At 39.0% G+C, this 23,433-nt stretch overlaps 4 protein-coding genes and 1 pseudogene across 4 annotated transcripts in view; 3 read left to right on the top strand and 2 right to left on the bottom strand.

Moving 5' to 3' along the window:
- The first annotated feature begins 803 nt into the window (after positions 1 to 803).
- Positions 804 to 7,545, top strand: LOC146469798 (uncharacterized). The gene is made up of 3 exons (XM_085122839.1): positions 804 to 1,233; positions 1,339 to 1,413; positions 1,919 to 7,545. Exons 1-3 carry the CDS (start codon positions 1,065 to 1,067, stop codon positions 5,071 to 5,073), a joined length of 3,399 nt encoding a protein of 1,132 aa, XP_084978965.1. The 5' UTR covers positions 804 to 1,064; the 3' UTR covers positions 5,074 to 7,545.
- A 5,804-nt stretch (positions 7,546 to 13,349) lies between these two features.
- LOC146469797 (uncharacterized) lies at positions 13,350 to 15,409 on the bottom strand (annotated as a pseudogene).
- Positions 13,350 to 16,882, bottom strand: LOC146469796 (uncharacterized). The gene has a single exon (XM_085122838.1). The coding sequence runs from the start codon at positions 15,944 to 15,946 to the stop codon at positions 15,527 to 15,529; it is 420 nt and encodes a 139-aa protein (XP_084978964.1). The 5' UTR covers positions 15,947 to 16,882; the 3' UTR covers positions 13,350 to 15,526.
- Positions 16,883 to 19,580: 2,698 nt separating this feature from the next.
- LOC146469795 (uncharacterized) lies at positions 19,581 to 22,119 on the top strand. Its single transcript, XM_085122835.1, has 2 exons — positions 19,581 to 19,675; positions 20,502 to 22,119. The coding sequence occupies exons 1-2, from the start codon at positions 19,606 to 19,608 to the stop codon at positions 20,885 to 20,887; spliced, it is 456 nt and encodes a 151-aa protein (XP_084978961.1). The 5' UTR covers positions 19,581 to 19,605; the 3' UTR covers positions 20,888 to 22,119.
- LOC146469794 (uncharacterized) overlaps positions 20,925 to 23,433 on the top strand; it is a 28,084-nt gene continuing 25,575 nt past the window's right edge. Inside the window, exon 1 of the mRNA XM_085122830.1 lies at positions 20,925 to 20,964. Coding sequence (XP_084978956.1) covers positions 20,925 to 20,964 — 40 coding nt within the window. The remainder of the gene's footprint in view (positions 20,965 to 23,433) is intronic.

Here is a 23,433-nt window from a genome sequence, read left to right as displayed (position 1 = left end):
AAGATGACTTCACTTCCAGATTCTGATGATGTGCCAGTCGATTTGTTTCTCCCGCCGCTAGTTGCCTTGCTCTTTCTCCTGCTGTTGGTCACATACAGAAATTGACTTTGTATCTTGTCGTCTTCAAAAATTATTTTTTGGTTTTTTGTTTTTTTCTCAAACGCAGTTGGCGATGCAACTTCCCGCCAGACAAACGCGGCCGGCAGCGCAGTTGGCCATGCATTTTCCCGCCGAAAAGCAACCCGGGTTACAGCACATACGCTCATTTATGTAAGCCAATGTGAAATGAGACACTCAAACCCTGTGCCGCAACACAGGGTTTTTTCGGCGCCCTTTCCTGTTCTTTCTCTCTTTGTTCGTCACTCATGTTTAGCCTGTTTGCTACCGCTCTCAATCGCTCTCTTTGACGTGGAACTTCGCTTCTTCGTCGCCTGTTTTCTCGATCTCTTTCTATCTCCCTTTCTTTGCTTTACATGTTTTTAGACTTATTCATAAATTGAGTTTGTGTTTTGTCGCACACGTCGTCTTCAATTTTTTTTTTTCTCAAATGCAGCTGGCGATGCAATTTCCTGCCAAACAAATGCGGCCGGCAGCGCAGTTGGCCATGCATTTTCCCGCCGAAAAAAACCTGATTTGCAGCACAAGGTTTGAGTGTCTCATTTCACATTGCTTACATGGAGGAGCGTACGTACGTACGTACGTTGTACGGTCGGTCGGACGGAAGTGACGTCATAACCAAACCAAAATTTCTCGCAGTGATGGGTTTACCAACAAAGGGGACTTTTGTCTGATTGGCTGTTCGCTTTTCTTGTGTTCAGTCTCCCGGCGCGCGGCCGCGGCAGCGCGCCAAAAATAAGATAAATAAACAAGATGGCTGCCAAAGGGAAGGTTTCTTCTCGTCCTTGTTCGATCGTTCGTTCTAAACTTTGTAGCAATTTTAGGTGGTTTTTAAATCTCAAATGGCGGGAAAAGGTTTTTGCAGCGGGTGTCTAAGAGGCGGGAATTTTTTTTTTTTTTTTTTTTTTTTTGGCGAAAACAAATTTTCTTTCGGGTAAAACTTGAAAATGTTTCGCAACAAATGCGCTAAATGCACAAGGACAAGGTCAAAATCAAGGTTTATCGGATGGGAAGGTGCTTTTTTGTGCAGAAAATGCTACAACAAAGTGAAGAGAGAGTCGGTGAAGGTGGTCGAGGACGCAGCAGCTGCCCATGGAGCCCTCGCATCTGAAACAGGTATTTGAGAAAAACGTCGACATTGTGTTCAATTCTTTTGTTTTTATTCAAAGAGAGATATGTTAAATTTAAGTCAAATTCCAATTTTATGTTTGTAAATTACAGAAACGTTACCAGAGGCTGAGTTGCTGTCACCAGCGTCTACATGTACAGCTGACAGAGAGTTTCTTCGAGTTACCGGTACGGTTTTGAAAGGGTTTTTTTATCATTGAACTAAACTTATTATAAACAGTGAAATAAGCTTAAATGTTATTGCAGTTTATAATTGTTTTGAACGATGATAATTTTGTGGTGATATTATTCTAGCTACGCTTTATAGCTAAGCATAAGCTTACAACTTCCCATGACTTTAAAAACACTACAAAAATAAAATTGAAAAAAAAAAACAGACTAACAAACTGGTGGTCCTCAGGACTAAATGATCTAAAAACTTTGAAAAAGGGTTTTTAAAACCAAACAAGTAAAATTTGTTGTCATTCATGTGGTTAGACTACTAGTTCAAGGCATTCAAGGTAATTATAATGATAATTATAATAATAATTTTAGGTGTTTTTTTTGTTAATTTTTCTGTAGTCATTGCATCTTGACTGCAAGTAAAACATATTGTTTAGAGAATACTAAAATGAAAATTAAAACATTTGTAAGTCACACTACTTGATTTGGTTCCTTTTTTCTGTACTTTTAGGCCAAAAATTCACACAAGAAATCAGGTCTTTACAAGGAGCCCTGCAGGACCACTGTGGAAAAAACAAGAATCCCCCGATTTACGAGCCTGATGAATTTTTCCAGTTTTGTTTACTCGCCGGGGCAGCTAATGTTTTCAATTTTATTTTCAACTGCATGACCTGTTCTCGCCATACTGAGGATAGAAATCTTTTAAATCGTAAACGCACAGTAGTTATTTTGTATCAGTTATGTTTTGGTTATTCTCAAAAGTGTAATTTTTTTCAAGAGGACAATGGTTTATTTCTTTCATTTTGTAATTTGTCTCAATGTGGAATTGAAACGCAACGGCAATTGGGGACAAGTGTGTCAAGTAAAGTAATCTCAAGGAATCGTGCAGCCATTGCCAGAGAAAATACCAGCCAGGTCAATGATGCCATTCAAGAAGCTATCGACAAGAAGTTTACAATTTTGCTGATGATAGACGACTACCATAATATCCATACCATCAGGAGACCACAAGATCAGGGGACCAGCAAAGTGGATCACATGTGTACTATCATCATCAAAATTGTAAAAGAAGTCCCTGCCATTCCTTTTAGTTCTGTTAATTTAGTTCATAACCCTTATGGCATTGATATTGATCTTCTTGTAAATAAGTTATGTTCAGTTCAGTTTTTTAGTCAAGTGTGTACTTTTTCATTTGCCTCTTCAATGCCAGAATTTACCTCTGTTGCCTTTGATCCAGTCATGGGTAGACACCAAATAGAACCCCACGACTATCAAGGTGCTAGTTCTTGTTCTTTACGATCTTTTAAGGATGTTTATTTAATTGATTTTGTTAAGTTAGATTTAAAAAGTAAGCAAAATTATGAGGATGCTTTTAATATAGTTTTAGACACTAACATGAGGGAATATCTCTCTAAGTTTATTGTTTTAATGCCAGCTGACTGGCCTGGCCAATTTTTTCCAAGGCAAATAGTTTACCAGAAAGCCAGTCAAGCAACAACTGCAAGCAATTTTCCCCCAGGTTCCTGCCGTCACCCACTCAGCTCAGTCATTCCCACCTTAGGTCCCTTGCATGTGGACCTTAATGCTGATGAGGATATTGTTGTTGGCTACATGCCATTTATGCGTCTTGTGTATGAATCTGTTTTCCCTGGTAGGAAACTGGCTGACAAGCCAAAACCTTGGCGCATACAGTTTGTGTTGGAGTTGGTTTATGGGGGATGGACACTAATCAGAACTGTTGTTAAATCTGTTTTTTCACAGGTCAAAGATGTCCAGTATGGCATTTTATTTAATCTGTTAGACAATTACATTCCTTTGACCCTTTGTAGCTATAGTATTCTGTTTAAGCTGAACCGTCTTGATGATTATTACTTTTCAGTTTTTAGACTTTGGATCATGTTTTTCTGCTTTCACAGGAAGAATTATAACAAGGCACCATTGTTTTGGCTCAGTAATATTCTTTTCTGGCAAACTAATGGATGCAGAGATGTTTACAATTTCTTTTCAGGTTCTCTCAGTGTCATTGATGAGTATTTTGTTGAGTTTGTTCACAGCCTTGCAAGGAAATCAACAAATCCATCAGACAGTGTTGATCAACTCCAACAGAAATTGTTTTCCATTTTTGCATCAGGGGATAGGCAAGCAAACTTCCGTGCTGCCTTTACCCCTTCCAAGAATTATATTTTTAGCCGTCGTCAACTTGTTAATTTATTTTCCAGGGTTGCAAGCACCATTGTTACCATTTTAAGTTCAATTGCAAATTCACCAGGAGCAGCCCATCCCCTGCCACGGGCACCAGGGCAAAGGAGGAATCTTTCATTGTGGTGTGCACCAGCTTTGTTTGGAGATGCTTCCATCAAGAGTGACTACCTTCCCCTTGGCTTTCAATTCCAGCCATGTCCAGATCAGGGAAGAAGATGCGACAAGTCAGGCTGCACCATTTCTACCAACACCCCATGGAAGGTTTTTGAAGGGTGTTGGCATTCTTTTCATTTATGTTGTTTAACTGTTGTTGATGTTTGTCCCATTTGTAGAGAAGGAATTGTAACAGCATTGACATCCTTAGCTAATACAGCTAACCAATCTGTTCGTCAACAGCAGGATGCCACTGCAACTGATGGTCCCAGTGAAGGGATTGACAACTCGACAGGGTCAGGTGGCGATGATGATGAGCCTCTGACGAGTACAGTGGATGGAAATGTTGATGAAGTTGTTCAGAACTTGACACGCCAGGTAATGTCTCTTTCTGTTGCATCACCACCTGCGCAGCCTTTGGCCCCATCCAGGGCCAATGTGCCATCAACACCATCATGTCCATCGCCACAGAGAAGGCCTCCCCACTGCAGTACCTGTGGTCATCTCAAGCAAGGCCATCAGAGACCAGTGTCACAGGGAGCAGTTGGTAAGTGCCCCGTTTGCCCTTCTCAGTCGTGCACCAGACATGGGCGTATTTTGCCTTGTCAATGTGCTTGGTGTTCAAGACAGTCACAAACAGGCATTAATCCACCCATCTCTTCTCTTCCACAGGGACCTGTTGTCAGGGAAACACAGATAAATCCAGATGTGACCGAGTGGCTGATTTCTTTTTCACAATCAACTGTAACCCCTGGGCAAATGGGTAGCAATGCATGTACAATCATTTCTGTGTATGGGGCTGTTAATTTTCTTATGCCTTCAACAAACTGGAGTCTGCCTTCTCCTCACAGTTTGCCTTTGGAATTTGTCAGCATGTTTAAACAACTTATGATTTATGGCAACCATTCCTACAATGGGATTGGTAACCCGCAAGCCACTTACAGTGCACCTGAAATTATTAATCATCCTCAACTTGGTTTTTCAGGGGTTGTGAAATGTGGGGATGAATATCAATTTAACAATTTTACTTCTTTTGCAGGTGAACTTCAACATCTTGCTGCAAGACCTCAACATTCAAAGCTTGCAGCAGTGATAATCTTACCACCTGATAAAACGATGCTCTTGCTTGTAGGTAGATGTGGTGAGTCGGTACTCATGGAAAGTCACATGCACGGTAATGTTGGTGCAATTATTGCTTCTGCAGGTCCTCACAAATTACATGAGATGGCTCTGTACATTGAATTCATGGCAAGAAGAGACTGGGCCTATAATTCCACCCCATTTGACATGACTATTGTTGAGTTGTGCTGAGCAAACTAAAATGTGCAACAGGGTACCAATTTTTTTTTCAAGCAAATTTCCTCTTAAATACTATAATTTCTCCTTTTCGAGGGTGGCTAAGGGGTTCTGCGGGACAAGTGATCGGCCCCAAATTAGCTGCGTGATGCATGATTGTGCCCAAATTAACTGCCCAATGTAGGATCTAACATCACAACATGATGCATGATCTCTGATACATGAATGTTACCTTTTCCTCTTGTGTATTTGTTGTCTCCTGTGTGGTTTCTCCTCCAAATTTAGAGCGATTATAGCTATTTTCATACAAATACTCATATCCTGCACTGTTCTGTAAATACAGGTGCTCCGATTACAAACTTGGACTACCTGTACAGATACACTTGACAGAATAATTTTTACTCCTCTGTGGTGCATTTCTTGAAAGCTGGTTGGATTATCATCCCTTATTTACATGACGCGTGTCTCTGATGTGTGATTGGTACCCCCTTTGCCACCCTCCTTTTCTCTTTTCCTTTCACTACAGTAATCATTCATCTTTCTTGCTTCATTCTTCTATCATACTTCATTCTTGCAAATCTCTCTTTTATAATTATTTATTTTTATAAATTTTAGTAAGTTGCAAAATGATAAATAGGGACCAGTCACTATATATGGAGGGGGAGGGGGAGGGTCATCAATGGATATTGAATTAAGAGGGGGGCACTTGCCATTTTTAGGCCTAAAGAGGGGGTTTGTGGCAGAAGTGTTTATCTTTATCTTTCAATTAATTTTTTCCTACACATGTAATGACCGGTCCCTTAGTTCGTTGAATTACTTGTCATGATTACATTCCTTGTTTTGCAAATTATTTTCAACATTAATCAATAAATTATTTTGTTACATTGTTTCAGATGTCATCCAAAGTGAGTTTGTAAGTACAGCATTAAGGTTCACACTGCATGCAACTGGCTGAGCTCAATGTTTAATATCATTATCTGGCAAACCCTTAAGGCTGGGTTAAATGACTGTATGTGTATTTTGACACTCAATTGGTCAAAATAAATTCATAAAAATCTGCCGTAAGGAACAGATTTTTATCATGTTGAGCACACCAAGCAGGTTTGGCACAGTGATTACAGTGCTTGCCTTCCACTAAATTATGTTGCCTGGATTTGATTCCCGGATGAACCACCGTGTGTGGGTTGAGTTTATTGTTGGTTCTCATTCTTTCCCCAAGGGTTTTATCCTCTGTAAAGACAAAAATATTGCTTGCAGGTTTTTGTTGCTTTCTGGTGTTTCTTTTAATTGTTTCAAATTTTCAGCAGTTCAGAAAAAATATAATTTATTTATCTATATTTATTAGTTGTCCCAGAAATGTCTTTCTGTGTATTAAGAACAAGTATCATTTTTAATTCACCTTTAATACTCCTGAACCTGTCATTTGGCTGTGTACAGTGTACAAAAAGTTAACCTTTCAACTTGCACCTAATTTCAGTCAGGAGTCAGGGTAAAAATAAAAAACCCTCAATTCACTGAACATCCAAGACAAGTCCAGACCCACCTTTGGCAATAACTTTGAATTAATATTATTCTTTTGTAAACATTTCTATTATGGCCAACATTATTGGCTAATAAATGTTTAAATAATTATTGTTATTGAGACAAAAATATTTTATGAAGCTAATGGCAAGTCAAGGCAACCAGATAATCTTTTAGCATGAAGGGTATTGCCCATTCATGAAAATCTTACCTTAACTTTAAACATTTAATGAGGCAAGTGTCCTCCAGAATGCCCACTTTTCAAATTCTGGCTAAAAGCATACAATCCTGAGAAAACTGCTCTAGCCAGGTGCAAGATAAAAAAGTAATGTTTTGACAGGGCATTTGCAGAGTGTAGCATCCAAATCACATGCAAAAGTATCCCATTTTATAATGTCTAATTTATATGCCGCATTTAAGCTATGGCGAATCAGGCGAATGTATAAATTCAAGCAAACAGCAGAACAGCTGTTTCATTTAACTGAGTTTACACCAAACAGGCTAGGGGCATGGTTTCAGGTGTAAAGGTTTAAAATCAAACAGTTGCAAGTTGTTGCTCAAATATGGCAAATTGGGTCAAAGCTTGTAATAAAGTTGCAAATTTTTGCCGCAATGAAATATTGTCATTTTTCAATCATTATGTACAAGGTAGCACTCGTACAACATTATACTACTATTTATTCTTGAAATAAAAGCAGATGTGCCCATTTGATACTGTCTGGTGCATGACTGTATATTAAAATTTTAAAGTTTTTAAAACAGTCAAAACTGTACAAATGTAAATAAGTTGCACTCACTGTGCTTTTTATCTACACAATAATTTATTCTAAATTAGTGAGACCATGCAATGGACAGATAACTGATGAGAATTTAATTTCATTGTACAAATTGTAAATATGAAAATGTAAAATTATCTGTTAATTAAATATATCTTGTGAATAAACATTGACATATGGAAACGTGTAATATATTTTAGATGGATTAAACAGAAATTTCTGTTAGAGATTTCTTGTTGTGTATATTGGATCCAATTAATTATAATACATGTAAAGCTAAAGGAAATTCAGGCTAATTATTCAGAAATAAAACATTTTGTATTGCTAAATCCAGTTTTGTTATCGATTGCAAGCGCTGTTTAGTTTCTTAATTGCGTTGATAGTATAAAGGTACGAAGTAGGATTTGTTGACAATGTCAGAGCTCGTGTCTGTTCGATGATTCAATTCTCAAGTGCATAATTTGTGGCCAAACAATACATCACTTTGATACAATACTTCGCACGCCTTGCCACTTTAAAGAGTAAACTTTCGAAGGAGATAGATTCATAGCAAATATTTCCCTTTGCCATTTAAAGCGATCCCTGGACCACACCTTTGTTATTGAGATTTGACCATTTTTAACCCAGACAGTGGCGAGATATTATCTTTTTCGGGAACGAAAATTTTAGCTGCGCGTAAGACAAAGGTCATTATTGTTTACATTTCAGAGAAAGTGGACAAAAAGACTACTTCATCGAACTTCAAAATTACATATTTACAATACAGGGGCTTTCGAGGGCCAAAATAAAGTTAATTTATGGATACGATGGTAGAAAAACAAACATGGCTTGGTGGCTAAACTAAACCACTTTTTTGCCCAGACGAGTAGAGAACATGAGCTCTCGGTATGAGCTATGCCACTTTAGATGGTAATGTTTCTCGGCAGATCCTATCTATGGCTCATAATCTTTGTTCAGTTAACTGCGTTCCGTGGACCACGGTTCAAGACAAAAGTCTTGCACAGCTAAACCAAAAGTTTTTTATTTATAAAAAAACGAAATAACTCACTTGTCGATTTTGAGAAAGGTTCTCGCGTTCGGGTAGATTGCATCTAGTTAGACCGAGAAGACAAAATAAATTCACACCAGAATACATTGTCACTAACCTCGATTCATTTCACAGACTAACTTTAAGCTGTGACACCAGGGTGATGATTACAGCCCATTTACGAGTGGCATACAATTTCTGAATCGCATCTGATTCGCAAATTTGCATTTCATACATTTCGAGACCGTATATTCTTGTAATGAAGACACAAATCCAAATGTAAGTCCTGGTTCCAAATAGTTTCTTCCATAACAGCAGTCATTCTTGTCAACTACATCTTCAAAAACGAACGTACACTCAGCTGAGAAGGAAAATCTTTTGCTGCTCCTCACAATTCGTGAAGTTCTCCGAGACAACCACGTTTCTTGATCTTCAGTTCACAAGCTTGTTTACCTTTCTCCGAAGGAAACGGACTTATGAACGTAGAAGCCTTGCATTAGTTTTTCAGACACCAGTCCATCTTCTTTCAATACTTTCGCCCTTAGCTCAGAAAACACCATTTAAAACTTGTTGAAAAAATACACGCAATGGCGACGACACAGCCATATTTTTTTCCTGCGTTCTAAGTCCGTTGGAATACCATTTCGACTAGTTTGCTGGTGGCGTCAGCGCATGCGTCACATTAGTCCCCTTTGTTGGGTTTACCAAATTCTCTTAGCTATGGGGCTCCGCTCGCGCGCGCCTTGCGGCGCGCGCGGGAGCTCCGCTAAAACATTACTCTTACTAAACATGTCGGATTTTGAAACCATCAAGTGCATCTAAGATAATGATGGATTTTGGCGACAAAGGAGTATTTGAGGTTCAAGTGGTAATGATGAATTTTGGCGACAGAGGGGTATTTGTGCAAGTACCTTTCCACCCTGATACCCTTATTTTCTGGGCTTTCTGTGACAGATGTTCCAGCTTTTTCACTGGTAACAGCGCACGATCGCAAAATGTCACGCTTAACGTGTAAAATGACACGCGTGCGAAAAGACATGCGTTTGATATGGGACGCGTGTGATAAGATAAACCTCACAGAACATCCGATTTACAGAAAGTTAACTCAACGAGTCTATTTCATGATCACTGGAATGGGACAGAACTCTACTGATGACACAATCAAAGCGCTCTGTGAGTGACCAAAGAATGAAGTATTTCAATTTATGTCTACAGTTATTTGTTTATTAAACACGCAAAAAAGAAAATAAACTTTACTCGCACTGTTCCTTTCGATATGGAAGGCAACGCAAAGGTCGAAGTGTACGTTCATTCTTTTAGTGGTTTTGCGTGATTGCCAATGGAGAAAACATCATGACACAAAAGAGAGAGTTTCCAGGTTTTAGAAGGTTTTTAAATGAAAGAAGCTGGGTTTATAAAGTGGAAAGACACTGTAGCTCCCGTGGCGATTGAATAACAAGCAGAAACCGTCCAGTTTTCCTTCAAAAATCGCCGAAAATTTTTTTCCCTCAATGCCGCGTCGCCGGATGAAACTTGATACACGTGAACGATTTTGGTTGCCTAGCACTTGACCGAAATCTTGCCGGTGTTTTCAGCGTGGCAGTTCCTTTCTGCATCCAAACGACGGCTTCTCTCAACGTTTTGTAACATCGGAAGGGGCTTTCAGTTTTGCTAAAGCCCGGGAGCTAAAGTTGCTATTTTGGCTTTATCCAACGTAAAAATAAAAATGCATTTAGCGTTGCAGTACTCAGTTGTTGTTGGCATGGATATGCCAATTTTCGGCGTTTACGTTTGTTCCAATGAATCGATCTTATCGCTAGCACTCGACCCCGAAGGAAGGATTTTTTCAGATTCTACGGTTATAATTTCATTCACAACATTAACTCGGATTTTTGGGGTAATTTCCTTTGAAAAGCAAAAATTACAGAGAGATTTAAGGCTCGACGTTTCGGAGTCATCTTGACTCCATTATCAAGAGAAAAAAATCAGTTTGTGAACGACGATATTTAAATAGGCTAGAGCTGAGAATTAACATATTAATAGATGGTTAAACAAATACTTTAGCGCAAATTGAATCAGTTTGCACGTTCAGTTCTGGTTTCAGTTTCCGTATGAATAGCATCTCATGAATGAGGCAATCAAATTTGCTGGTGCATTTCGCAAGAACGTGAAACCGTTCTAAAGAACGCTGTGGTATCTGGTCATTATGTTGAAGATGGTAGTGTTTGTAAATGGAAAAGAAAAGATCAGAGTTCAGCGAACATTGTGAAACAGCAACTAAGTAAATTAAGTTTAAAAGTAGGAACTGCCATCCAACCTGTGTTTTTGAGTCGAAAACTCAATGAAGATCTTAAGATGCAGGAAGCCAAGCCCTCCATTGTCAACCAACAATGTGTAGTATACGAATTTAAATGTAACCTGTGCGATGCAGGATATGTGGGGTACACGCGTGGGCACCTGCATGAGCGCGTAGAGGGACACAAAAGAAAGTCGTCTTCCATTTACGGTTTCACGTTCTTGCGAAATGCACCAGCAAATTTGATTGCCTCATTCATGAGATGCTATTCATACGCAAACTGAAACCAGAACTGAACGTGCAAACTGATTCAATTCGCGCTAAAGTATTTGTTTAACCATCTATTAATATGTTAATTCTCAGCTCTAGCCTATTTAAATATCCGCGTTCACAAACTGATTTTTTTCTCTTGATAATGGAGTCAAGATGACTCCGAAACGTCGAGCCTTAAATCTCTCTGTAATTTTTGCATGTCTTTGCTTCAGCAAATCCCTTTTAATTATTTCCTTTGAAAGTTTTCATTTTTGCGTTTTATGTTTGCCGAAACGAGCACACGAGTCATTTGACACTTTCTCGTAGCCCCCGTTAGTTTGTGTCGCGTTAAAGAACGTCTAATAAAGATGAATTGAATAATTTTGGTTTCACACTCGATTGAGAAGAGCTCCCTGGTACTGTCAAAATGTTTAATTGTTTCTAAAGTAAGCGTACGTTTATACCGCTAGTTGAAACACAGCTCGCGTGCCGATCAAGTTTGCGATTGTTTGACAAGACGAGAGAACGGTAAATTGAATAGAATTCAAAATCTTAGACACGGCTACCGTGTCATGTTGGTCACTTGCGTGCCATTTTACTCGCTGGCGTGCCATTTCATCCGGTGCTGACACACTTCGTTGTTCGATCCAACACGCACCTTTTGTTTTTATCGTGCGATACGAACAAAATAAAAATTAATTAGCCGTGCAGTCTGACACACTGCTCAGATGCCGGCGTGTCATTTCACTCACTGCCTATTGTTTAGCGTGTCAGTTAGGCGTGCCGGTGCGTTCACCTTTTTCCCTGTTTTCCCGTGAAGGGTCACATTTTGGCTTTATCCAAATGATCGAAAATAAAGAAATTAATACATCAAGCGTTGATTGTCGCTGTGCATTAGCAAACTTTCAGTGTTTACATTTGTTCTGGTGAATAGATCTTATCGCTCACACTGGACCCCGAATGAAATTTATTTTCGAAGCTTCAGTTTTAGTTTCCGACTTTACCCTTAGCCTTTCACCCGTGGAATGGTCTTGAATCTTAATGTTAATTGAACGTTTTCTTTTTTTTTATATTGCGGCAAGAGAAATGAAATGTTCTGTTAGGCTGTATGTAAATTCAGTGTTTACGGCCTGATCTTATCGATTACGTTTGATACCGAAGGGGGATTTATCGATAAGAGCCTAAAGAGCGTCTGCGAGGAAGGTTAATCAAACTCGAACTTTTGGAAAATATCCGTCCTGGAAGGAAAGTTGCCCTTTAGTTTCTTTCAATGGAAGGAGTTAGCAGACAACACACATACTAGCTGTTTTCTTTTAAGAATAAGTTGTTCGTTTTGTTGATTTTACGTCCTTGTTTTTTGTCCCGTTATGGCAGCTTATGGTGAATACATGCACTATACGGCCAACATGTAGCGCACGCGCAGTAGACCCCTCTTTGCCATATATTTAAGACTTACGAAAAAATCCTATTTTATAACTTGGGCTCCGCCCAAGTAATAACACCGGATATTCCCCAGTTTTAGCTGGGGTGTATTCGGTCACGTCAGGCGTTTAGACCAATCGCGTGCGAGCGAAAATATTTGATAGATTATAACAAAACTAAGAGAGCAAAACAATCTTGCAAACCTCTTTCCCTCCGAGAAACGAGGAAAGTGAGATGACGCCACCATGCATGCCCACGTACGCCAACCGAATGGTAGCCGCGAAAAAAGGCGCCTAAATATAAGCCTCTCTCCAGGCCTCTCAAGGCTCGCGTCAACTTTCCTCGCTTTTTTCCAGGCTACCAAAAATGGAAAAATTGCATCTATTTTAGCTATGAAGGAGTCAAAATGGAAGGAAACCGTTGATGCCATTAACAAGAGCAGACATTCAAACTTCATATATGAGTTTGCTTCCATTTTTTCCTTGATATAAGGTGCTGAACAGCAGACATTCAACAAATTTGTATGAGTAAATCTACTAATGCAACGTACCTTTTAAATGTTTTTAATAAAATATCTACAACCTGCAACCTACCAATCGTTCTTTCATTGGGCTTAATGTAGTTTTACAAAACCCTCGAAAAATCCCGAGCGTCATTAATGAATAGAAAATATGGAGCTACGTAAGTGCGGCTAAGTCAACTAGATTTTCGATTTTACAGATAAAAACTGCACCCTATTTCCCTTAAAGCTGAAAAAACTAGGTGAAGAAGTAATTGGTATTGGGAGAGAGTTCCAGATTTTGGGACCCTGGTAAAGGACTGTAAATTGCTTAAGATTTGTGTGACAAGAATGCGATCGATAGTGGCTGGCTGTTATGGTACCTATCAATGACTAAATATGTATCTTTTATGTCCTTCCCTCGGTTATATTACTAAAAACTGGGGTACTGCATCGGCTGAGCTCTGTTTACTGGGCAATAAAGACACAAATGCCATATGGGTCAAAATGGCTATGGGAAAAGCCCATAGCCGCTTTAATTGTAATAAACAGAATCACAAAACTAGTGTACAAAATAAGTTTATCAAAAATACTTTCACCACATTGGCTACATAAAAATATTCAGCCCAGTAAAGGTGAGGGCACAAAAAGGCCAAATAAAGGAAACGAGGACAAGGCGAGGGGAGGAGGTGGGAAAAACTTTCGACGTCCTTTCACACTGAAGTAGCGAGGCAGAATGAGACATAACTCCGGGTCCCCACGCGATTTACAATGCGCTCTATAGGGGGTACAAAGGAATGCCCCCAACCACTCAACCTGTCCTGAATCGATAATTACTCATTCTTGTCAAAAATTCATATTAATTGAATGAATAACACAACTTCTCGGGTAGGGACATAAAAACTCTATTTGTAAACAAATGTTTCATTTATGTCCTTCCCTCGGTTATATTACTAAAAACTGGGGTACTGCATCGGCTGAGCTCTGTTTACTGGGCAATAAAGACACAAATGCCATATGGGTCAAAATGGCTATGGGAAAAGCCCATAGCCGCTTTAATTGTAATAAACAGAATCACAAAACTAGTGTACAAAATAAGTTTATCAAAAATACTTTCACCACATTGGCTACATAAAAATATTCAGCCCAGTAAAGGTGAGGGCACAAAAAGGCCAAAAGCATCATTGAAAAAGCAATGATGCAGCCCCACCCCAGGCAATGCAGTACCCACTGAAAACAAGAACAGTACCAGTAATCTGGTGACTAAGGAATAAAGATACTTATTGTATGCTGCCCCTGCAAGACATACACGAGTAACTGCTAAAATAAACGAGGGATTAAAACTGCTGCCCATGAAGATAACTTGAAACCTCTATAGAAATATTGCTGGTCAAGAAAAGTTCTATACATTAATATGTTTAACATGGAAAATTAATAACCTGAGAGTACTAATGCATGCTGCCCCTGCAAGACATACACAAGTAAGCCATAAAAGAAATGAGGGATTAAAAACTGCTGTCCCTGCAAGACAATTCAAAAACCCTCTTTATAGAAATACTGTTGGTCAACTCAATAACGTGATTTAGTGCCAATGTATGCTGCCCACGAAAGACATATACAAGTTACCTCTAACTTAAAAAGGGGGTGAAACTGCTGCCCCTGCAAGACAATTTGCAACCTTCTTTAAGCAACATTGCTGGTCAAGGAAAATATTATACAATGTTGAATGGAATACATTAGTAACGTAAGGGTACTAATGTATGCTGCCCCTGCAAGACATACACTAATACCCCCATCGAACAGATAAGGATAGCAACTGTTAGAAACTCCTGATTCCAAGCCCCTGTTGCTTCTATTGAATCAAATTAAGGCACAAAGAATATACAGCCTATATGTAGCTAGATATTACCTAGTTGGGAAAGTTGGCAATACGAATGTACTTAAGAAATGCTGTTGACTTCCAATGACCAATCCACTAATTTGTGCCTCAGTGAAGCCCTGTTCGGCTGCATGAGAAGCGGCACCAATTCTAAAACTGTGGCCCTTATACCTAGAAGGGTCTAAATTACAATGAACAAGGGCTCTAGAAAGGAAATTAACAAACATTTCCCTGGAAACTGCTTGACTCCTAGTAGAAACAAATAGTGGCCCAGGCTGATGACCTCTTATGCTCAAGTACTCCAACATTATATTAACCGGACAAAAATTCGCTAAACAAGAAATTGTCAAAGAAAAGGTAGGACGATTGTAGCTGTGTTTGTAATTACGAAAAGACAATTGAAGTGCCACAACATGTTAGTTTAAATCAACAAGCTGAGTTAGCTGATCAAGCTGCAGAGGCACGTCCGGCTTATTACTCGACACAACAGTCATTTCACCAACCCTAAGGAAGGCATAAAAAGCTAAAGAGCACATGGCCAAAACAGAGCTGCATTTTCCCTAGAGATGGTCACCACAGCAGCAGCCTGGACTAAACTGTGCAAAATAGGTAAGGTCAGAGGTAGCCGGCTGTCTAGTCGGAAACTCACCTTCCCATAACCTTTCAATATCTAGACTATAAAGTAAAAAGGCCCGACCTGGAATGATAACGGAACAAGCAAAGTTGAGAAATCCGGTGAGGGACTGGACTTCCTGCAAGGTTACCTTCTTCCTTTTAAGAAAATCTGATATAATGCCTATACACTTGTCAACTTTGTCCAGTGGTAAGCAAGCTTCCATAAAACAAGAATCGAGCTCAAGGCCTGAGCTACCAGTGGATGTGATGGACCAGGAGCAGAAGGTGGCTGTGAAGTTGAATGTGAAATTGGAGGCAGTAGAGGAGCAAGGTTGCTGGTGACCTCTTGCATAACAAGGGCCAAGATCTGGTTGAGGATGACACTAGAAAGTACAGGCAAAACGTCCTGACCAGGGCCATTGTATCCAGCAAGAAGCTCTGGTTGACTGTGAGCAGGACTACTTCCATTTGACTGATCTCTGGTGGCACCTGCTTCTGAGCGCTGAACAACAGCAGTGGCAACGTGTTGGGTTGATTGAAACTTGGACAGCTTAAAGGTGGCCAAAGGTGCTGCCTTTTGCTTTGTTTGTTTAGGAGGCATCTGAAAGGAAAGTGAAAAAGAAAGCCAGGAGCCCTCGAAGTACAATGAAGTTGTGCCTGGTGCATACCACAGTACACAAGGATGAAAACCCTCAAATAGAATGGGATTGAAGCCCGAGAAAAAACAAATGAGGATCAAAGCCCTCACCAAAATAAAAACGTTGATCGAAGCCCAAGTAAAATAAAAGTGAGGTTTGAAGCCCTCAAGGTAATATCGACTTGAATAGAAGCCCTAGATAAAACAAAATTGAGGATAAAACCCCTTTAAATAAAGATGAACTTGGATCGAAGCCCAAGAATTAATAAAAATTGAGGATCGAAGTCCTCAAACACACAAATGAGGATCAACGCCCTCACCATAATATAAACTTGCATCAAAGCCCAAGTAAAATAAAAAGTGAGGATCGAAGCCCTAAAAGTAACATTAACTTGGATCGAAGCCCAAGAATAAACAATAATGAGGATCGAAGCCCTCAAACTAAGATCAACTTGGATCGAAGCCCAAAAATTAATAAAAATTGAGGATCAAAGTCCTCAAAGACACAAGTAAGGATCAAAGCCCTCACCATAATATAAACTTGATCGAAGCCCAAGTAAACCAAAAAGGGGGGATCGAAGCCCTCAAGGTAATATCAACTTGAATCGAAGCCCAAGAATAAACAAAAATGAGGATCGAAGCCCTCAAAATAAGATCAACTTGGATCGAAGCCCAAGAATAAATAAAAAGTGTGGATCGAAGCCCTCAAAATAAGATCAACTTGGATCGAAGCCCAAGTAAAATTAAAAAGTGAGGATCGAAGCCCTCAAAATAAGAGCAAATTGGATCAAAGCCTAAGAATAAATAAAAATTGAGGATCGAAGTCCTCAAACACACAAATGAGGATCAAAGCCCTCACCATAATATAAACTTGGATCGAAGCCCAAGTAAAACAAAAAGTGGGAAAAGTAATAGCAACTTGGATTGCAGCCCAAGAATAAACAAAAATGAGGATCGAAGCCCTCAAACTAAGATCAACTTGGATCGAAGCCCAAGAATTAATAAAAATTGAGGATCGAAGCCCTCACCATAATAAAACTTGGATCGAAGCCCAAGTAAAAATAAAAAGTGAGGATCAAAGCCCTCAAAATAAGATCAACTTGGATCAAAGCCCAAGAATAAATAAAAAGTGAGGATCTAAGCCCTCAAAATAAGATCAACTTGGATCGAAGCCCAAGAATAAATAAAAATTGAGGATTGAAGCCCTCAAAATAAGATCAACTTGGATCGAAGCCCAATTAAAAATAAAAAGTGAGGATCGAAGCCCTCAAAATAAAATCAACTTGGATCGAAGCCCAAGTAAAAATAAAAAGTGAGGATCTTGGATCGAAGCCCAAGAATTAATAAAAATTGAGGATCGAAGCCCTCAAAATAAGATCAACTTGGATCGAAGCCCAGGAATAAATAAAAATTGAGGATCGAAGCCCTCAAAATAAGATCAACTTGGATCGAAGCCCAAGTAAAAATAAAAATTGAGGATCGAAGCCCTCAAAATAAGATCAACTTGGATCGAAGCCCAAGTAAAAATAAAAAGTGAGGATCGAAGCCTTCAAAATAAGATCAACTTGGATCGAAGCCCAAGTAAAAATAAAAAGTGAGGATCGAAGCCCTCAAAATAAGATCAACTTGGATCGAAGCCCAAGAATTAATAAAAAGTGAGGATCGAAGCCCTCAAAATAAGATCAACTTGGATCGAAGCCCAAGAATAAATAAAAAGTGAGGATTGAAGCCCTCAAAATAAGATCAACTTGGATCGAAGCCCAAGTAAAAATAAAAAGTGAGGATCGAAGCCCTCAAAATAAGATCAACTTGGATCGAAGCCCAAGTAAAAATAAAAAGTGAGGATCGAAGCCCTCGAAATAAGATCAACTTGGATCGAAGCCCAAGAATTAATAAAAAGTGAGGATCGAAGCCCTCAAAATAAGATCAACTTGGATCGAAGCCCAAGAATAAACAAAAATTGAGGATCGAAGCCCTCAAAATAAGATCAACTTGGATCGAAGCCCAGGTAAAAATAAATAGTGAGGATCGAAGCCCTCAAAATAAGATCAACTTGGATCGAAGCCCAAGTAAAAATAAAAAGTGAGGATCGAAGCCCTCAAAATAAGATCAACTTGGATCCAAGCCAAAGTAAAAATAAAAAGTGAGGATCTAAGCCCTCAAAATAAGATCAACTTGGATCGAAACCCAAGAATAAACAAAAATGAGGATCGAAGCCCTCAAACTAAGATCAACTTGGATCGAAGCCCAAGAATTAATAAAAATCGAGGATCGAAGTCCTCAAATACACAAATGAGGATCGAAGCCCTCACCATAATATAACCTTGGATCAAAGCCCAAGAATAAAGTCCTCAAATTAAAATTATCTTACGTCGAAACCCAAGAATTAACAACAAGTGGGGATCAAAGTCCTCAAAATAAAATAACCTTGGATCGAAGCCCAAGAACAATAACAATTGAAGGAGCAAAGCCGTTTCCACAGCATAAACTAGGACCAAATCCTTCAACATTACATAAACTAGTATTGAGGCCCTAGAAAAAATTAAACACTTGTTGAAGCCCAAACACTTAAAAACAAAGAGGGGATCTCAAACAATAAAAGGAGTCAAACTTGGCGCCGCAGAAGCGTGACCCACATAAAATAACTTAAAACAAAGAGATAAACAGGCATTTAAATAAAAACAGGGAAGGTAATGGCTAATTACAAGGTCAAACAAAAGACAAAGCCTGTAAAATGGCGGCACGATAACTACGATACAAACGATACTGTCCTAAACGATTAACGTGAACCCCATCGGCTAACAATAACTTTCCAGCCTTATTATAAAAACCCTAGTGAAACCAACAAAAAACGTAAGGAAGGGGCGCTAAAAGTGAACGAACTAATTCATTGCAGACGGCCACCTTGTCGTTGAAAGCACATGGCGAACGACGCGGGATGACATGACAAACAAATATCGCTTTTACCGAAAAGCGATCGTGCAGTAAACGAACCAAAACTTCGATGGAAGCAGCTATAAGCGAGTGCTCCTCAGTAGAAAGATCATTGGTACCGATTTCTAGGATAACTATATCCGGGAGTAAGCGAGAAACAATAACAAGATCGTAAGACCAAAGCTTAGGGACATTGCAACCGCCATGCCCAGACAAGCTAACACGTGCACGGCTTGCAAGATTAAAATCAACGAAAGAGTGACCCCAAACCAAAACCCGGGGTAAGTCGGAAGACATTACAGCGGAGAAAAGACAAGGAAAACAAAATATGTTACCTTTCAACGTCCTTTCGCTTTAAAGTAGCGAAAAACTTTCGACGTCCTTTCACACTGAAGTAGCGAGGCAGAATGAGACATGACTACGGGTCCCCACGCGATTTACAATGCGCTCTATAGGGGGTACAAAGGAATGCCCCCAACCACTCAACCTGTCCTGAATCGATAATTACTCATTCTTGTCTAAAATTCATATTAATTGAATGAATAACACAACTTCTCGGGTAGGGACATAAAAACTCTATTTGTAAACAAATATTTCATTTAAAAGAAGTCTCATTCTTTCATCTCGCAGTGCCGCTAGGCTCAGTGCAAGCGTTTCCTGCCGAATTCAAAGCAAGTGAGAGAGACAAAATGAAGAACGGCGAGTACTGGATATACTCAGATGGAAATGCTGGTCCGGCAATCCTAGCTACCTGTCAAGGTACGGAGTTTTACGTCTTAGTGACACCACAGTTTGAATCCCTGCTCCCGCTCCCCTTACTCATACAGTAATGTTAGTGTTTGGTGTCTTGTCGTGCAGGAGGTAACTGGTTGCGGACATTTATTACAAGACTGTATCATGCGAAGCCATTCTCTCGCGGTACACTGGAGACATCTGGCAGACATAATTTGCTTTCGTCTGTGATTGGTTCATTTTTCTCGCAACGACTTCCCTCACCAATAGAACACACAAGGCAACAAGGGGACAGGTGCAGGGAACTTGCAATTGTCTCGATTTCCGGAAACCTAACTTTAGTCGCCCCAACTAGGTGTTTTGACGAAAACTGAATGGGTAATTCGCACGAAGAAATTTACTTTGAAGACTTTTGGGAGGGTTGGCCCCTTACAGATGTGCCTCATTTTCTACCCTTTATGTATTTATCTATTTATTCATTAGCTTGTTTGCTTATTTAGTTAGTCAGTTAGTCATTCAGTCAGTCAGTCAGTTAGTTAGTCAGTCAGTCAGTCCGTCATTTAGATAGTTAGTTAGTTAGTTAATTAGTCAGTCAGTCAGTCAGTCAGTCAGTTAGTCAGTCAGTCAGTCAGTCGGCTCGTCAGTCAGTCAGTCAGTCAGCTAGTTCGTTGTGATGCTGTGATACCGCTTGTTCAGTTAAATTTCCCGAATTGCATCACGAGATTTTCGTAACGTTCTCAATTTTTAACTTTATTCTTTACTGAATTCTTCCAACTGGTATGGAAAAAAGGTTTAGAATTAATGGACTGGACCTTAATTTTCCTGATTCCTGATAATGTATTTTTCACTTTAGACGTCTGGCAGAAAATCAACACGGCTCCTGTTTGCTTTGGAGCTCGGGATAACAAATATGGTCCTTTCAACGTGACCAAGACTGGCCGTGTCACGACCATGAAGCTTGTGCGCCGCGGAGGGACCATACGGTGCAATCCTAATGACGATCCTTCCTACTGGAGTTGCCGTAATTCAGAATTCTACGCCAAATACACGTCATTGACGATAATAACAAATCCCAAGAGAGAAGCAATAATACCACCCCATGAAGAATTGCAAGCATTTCAAAGCTGCGACAAAAAACGCCACTTTTACTTTCTTGAAGGGTTTGCACACAATTCCCCAGAGTTACGTTTTCGCAACCTTTCCAGCCCATTGTCTTCGTTGCTGCACCAAGAGTTGTAGATCTGGTGTAGGCAGGACTTCGCGGATTGTTCAGAAGATGGCAACAGTGGTTCGACCTGTGTTGATGTGTATGCATGGTACATATGAACGTTACCATCAGTATGAAGTCACCACAATCACCGATATTTGTATAATCCAGATTCAGAAGTAAAACGAGGTTTTGTTTTTCTAACTTTGAAAAGCCTTTCTCTTAATAGTTTTCTAGTCTAACAGACATTCAATGTACTTTAGAGTTTTTTTTTTAATTTTGATAAATATTCAAAATATGTTACGATCATTGTACTTGTGAGCATCTTCTCATGCAACATGAACAGTATAAATGCAATAAAAGTATATGATAGATGTTTCTGTCGAAACATATTTTGCATTTTCAAAAGGTTGTACTTTTTTCAAATACAAGTATTATCAGTTTTCAATTATGTAACCAGTATTGTCCACGCCGTTAGTTAATTAAAAATCCTTTGTTCGCCCGTTATATTTAGCTTAGATCGTAAAAAGTAAAAATTTTCTTCAATCAATCAACATAATTGGACATTGCCGAAAACAGAAAGAAGAAAGTGTTTTACTGTATTATGCCTTATGTTTTGTGCGTTATGCATTATGCATCATACATTTAACAAATATCCTGCGAAATCGCCTGATACTTAGCCAAGGGATTTCCGCACGATTGAGCAGGACAATTGTACTATTGTTCAACTCATTGATAACAAAGTACAGTTTTATTGCAGAAAGGCTGGACACAATCTTGATTTCCATGCATCATACATCCTTCATTTATATACTTATATATATTTTAAAGGAGAGTAGCCACACTGTGGGAATTGACTTCCCTATTATCCCACATATTTCACTTTTATCATTTGCTTTGTAACCTTTATTTGCTTATTTATTCATTTGCATATGTTGCATATTATTCATGGACCAATACGACCAGCGGCTTAGCTGGCTTGATAGCTCACTTGACATAGTACTGTACAGGCATCGCAGAGGTCATTCGAGGTTTGAACCCCCTTCAAGCTTATAATTAATATATATTTTCGTCACGCTTTCTTTTTGCGTAAATAACTGCGTGGGGCGAGGATCTTTCTTCTATGTTAAACCTGTCACCCGCAGTTCAAATATGTTTCATATATTCAAATTAAAAATATTTTCCTGCTTTTTCTCAGCCACGAAAATTCACCTGTATATATTTCCTTTCTAGCTGTAGTACTTGATTTCCATGGAATTCGTTGTTGATGGGCACAAAATAACGAAACCAACTAAACTTGGAACCAATCAGGAGGGAGTATTTTTGCGGCTTGACCAATCAGGAGTGAGTAATTTTGCCCTCAAAATGCCCCCTGTCTCGACCAATAAGCTTTCATAATTAAAAAAATGATGAGAATTGGATAAATGCATCCAGAAAATAATTAGAAAGTCTAAATAATCAGTTAGAGGTCATGGAAAATTGGTAAACATATCGCTTAATTATTTCTTTTCAGCGGTATGTTTAACTTTTCATAAGGTTTACTCGTTTCTCAAAAATACTGAGGTCAGGAACATTTTGAATTAATTTCTGGCAAAATGTCATGGTTAAACAAAATGTTTCAACTTACCTTGTTGCTTACAGTTCCAATCTTAGCAGACCAGAATCAACACATAACTGAAGGCAATCATGAAAACGGCGTATCATCCTACGCATATTTTGTCGTTTACAAAAACCAGTACCTTCAAGGAGTAGTTAGATATTTAGGCATATAGGCACACTTTTGAAAATATCACTGAATTCATACCTTTTTGTCCGCCATCTTGGATTTATGCATGACCTTGGGTTTTCAGTCTTTGTATTCAACAATGACTCCTGCAACGGAGACGTCAAAAACCTAAATCCTCGGTTTTTCAAAAACCTAAATTTTTATCCTCGGTTTCTCAAAAACCTAAATTTACGTTTTTCATCAATGACACCAAACTGATCCCCAACTCACAAACAATCATCGATTAAATCCAACCAACTCATCAATCGCTGATTTGAATGATGAAGAAAAAAACCGGTTATAACCGGTTATTCAATTTTATCTAATCTAATTTATATGAACAACCAATTTGATCACAATGATAAAACATATTTTATTCATCCAACATTTGAAAATTACGGAGCCTCAGTTGATGGTTACATAATCAACCGAAAAAGATTGGAACCAAGAAAAGGATATTTGTCTGAGAACGGCTATTATATAATTTCTCCGGGACGTAACAATACATGCCCCGCTCATCGATTCGTCTATGAGGCCGTAAATCAAACAATAATTCCACCTGGATTGCAAGTTAATCACATCAATTCCAACCGTCAAGACAATTTCATTTAAAATTTGCAATTGGTGACAGCCTCTGAAAATATGAAACACATGCACAAAGCCAGAAAAGCCTTTTTTAACAGCTCATACTCTGAAGAAGAATTACAAACAGTCAATAGATTAATGGAATTTCCACCAATGGAAGACAATGATTGTGAGTTTACACGCACAGAAAACAGGTTAATCAATAAGATGTATTACAGAATGTGTCAC

The sequence above is a fragment of the Pavona decussata genome, unplaced genomic scaffold, assembly GCF_977016875.1.
Source record: "Pavona decussata unplaced genomic scaffold, jaPavDecu1.1 SCAFFOLD_118, whole genome shotgun sequence".
NCBI lineage: Eukaryota > Metazoa > Cnidaria > Anthozoa > Scleractinia > Agariciidae > Pavona > Pavona decussata.
This window is presented reverse-complemented; position numbering and strand designations above follow the sequence as displayed.

Excerpts from the sequence above, each read along its gene's own strand:
- LOC146469798 (XM_085122839.1), top strand. The coding sequence starts at position 1,065 with ATGTTTCGCAACAAATGCGCTAAATGCACAAGGACAAGGTCAAAATCA. Across the intron at positions 1,234-1,338 it reads AGCCCTCGCATCTGAAACAG|AAACGTTACCAGAGGCTGAG; the intron begins GTATTTGAGAAA and ends TGTAAATTACAG. Across the intron at positions 1,414-1,918 it reads AGAGTTTCTTCGAGTTACCG|GCCAAAAATTCACACAAGAA; the intron begins GTACGGTTTTGA and ends CTGTACTTTTAG.
- LOC146469796 (XM_085122838.1), bottom strand. The coding sequence starts at position 15,946 with ATGCCTCCTAAACAAACAAAGCAAAAGGCAGCACCTTTGGCCACCTTT.
- LOC146469795 (XM_085122835.1), top strand. The coding sequence starts at position 19,606 with ATGAAGAACGGCGAGTACTGGATATACTCAGATGGAAATGCTGGTCCG. Across the intron at positions 19,676-20,501 it reads AATCCTAGCTACCTGTCAAG|ACGTCTGGCAGAAAATCAAC; the intron begins GTACGGAGTTTT and ends TTTTCACTTTAG.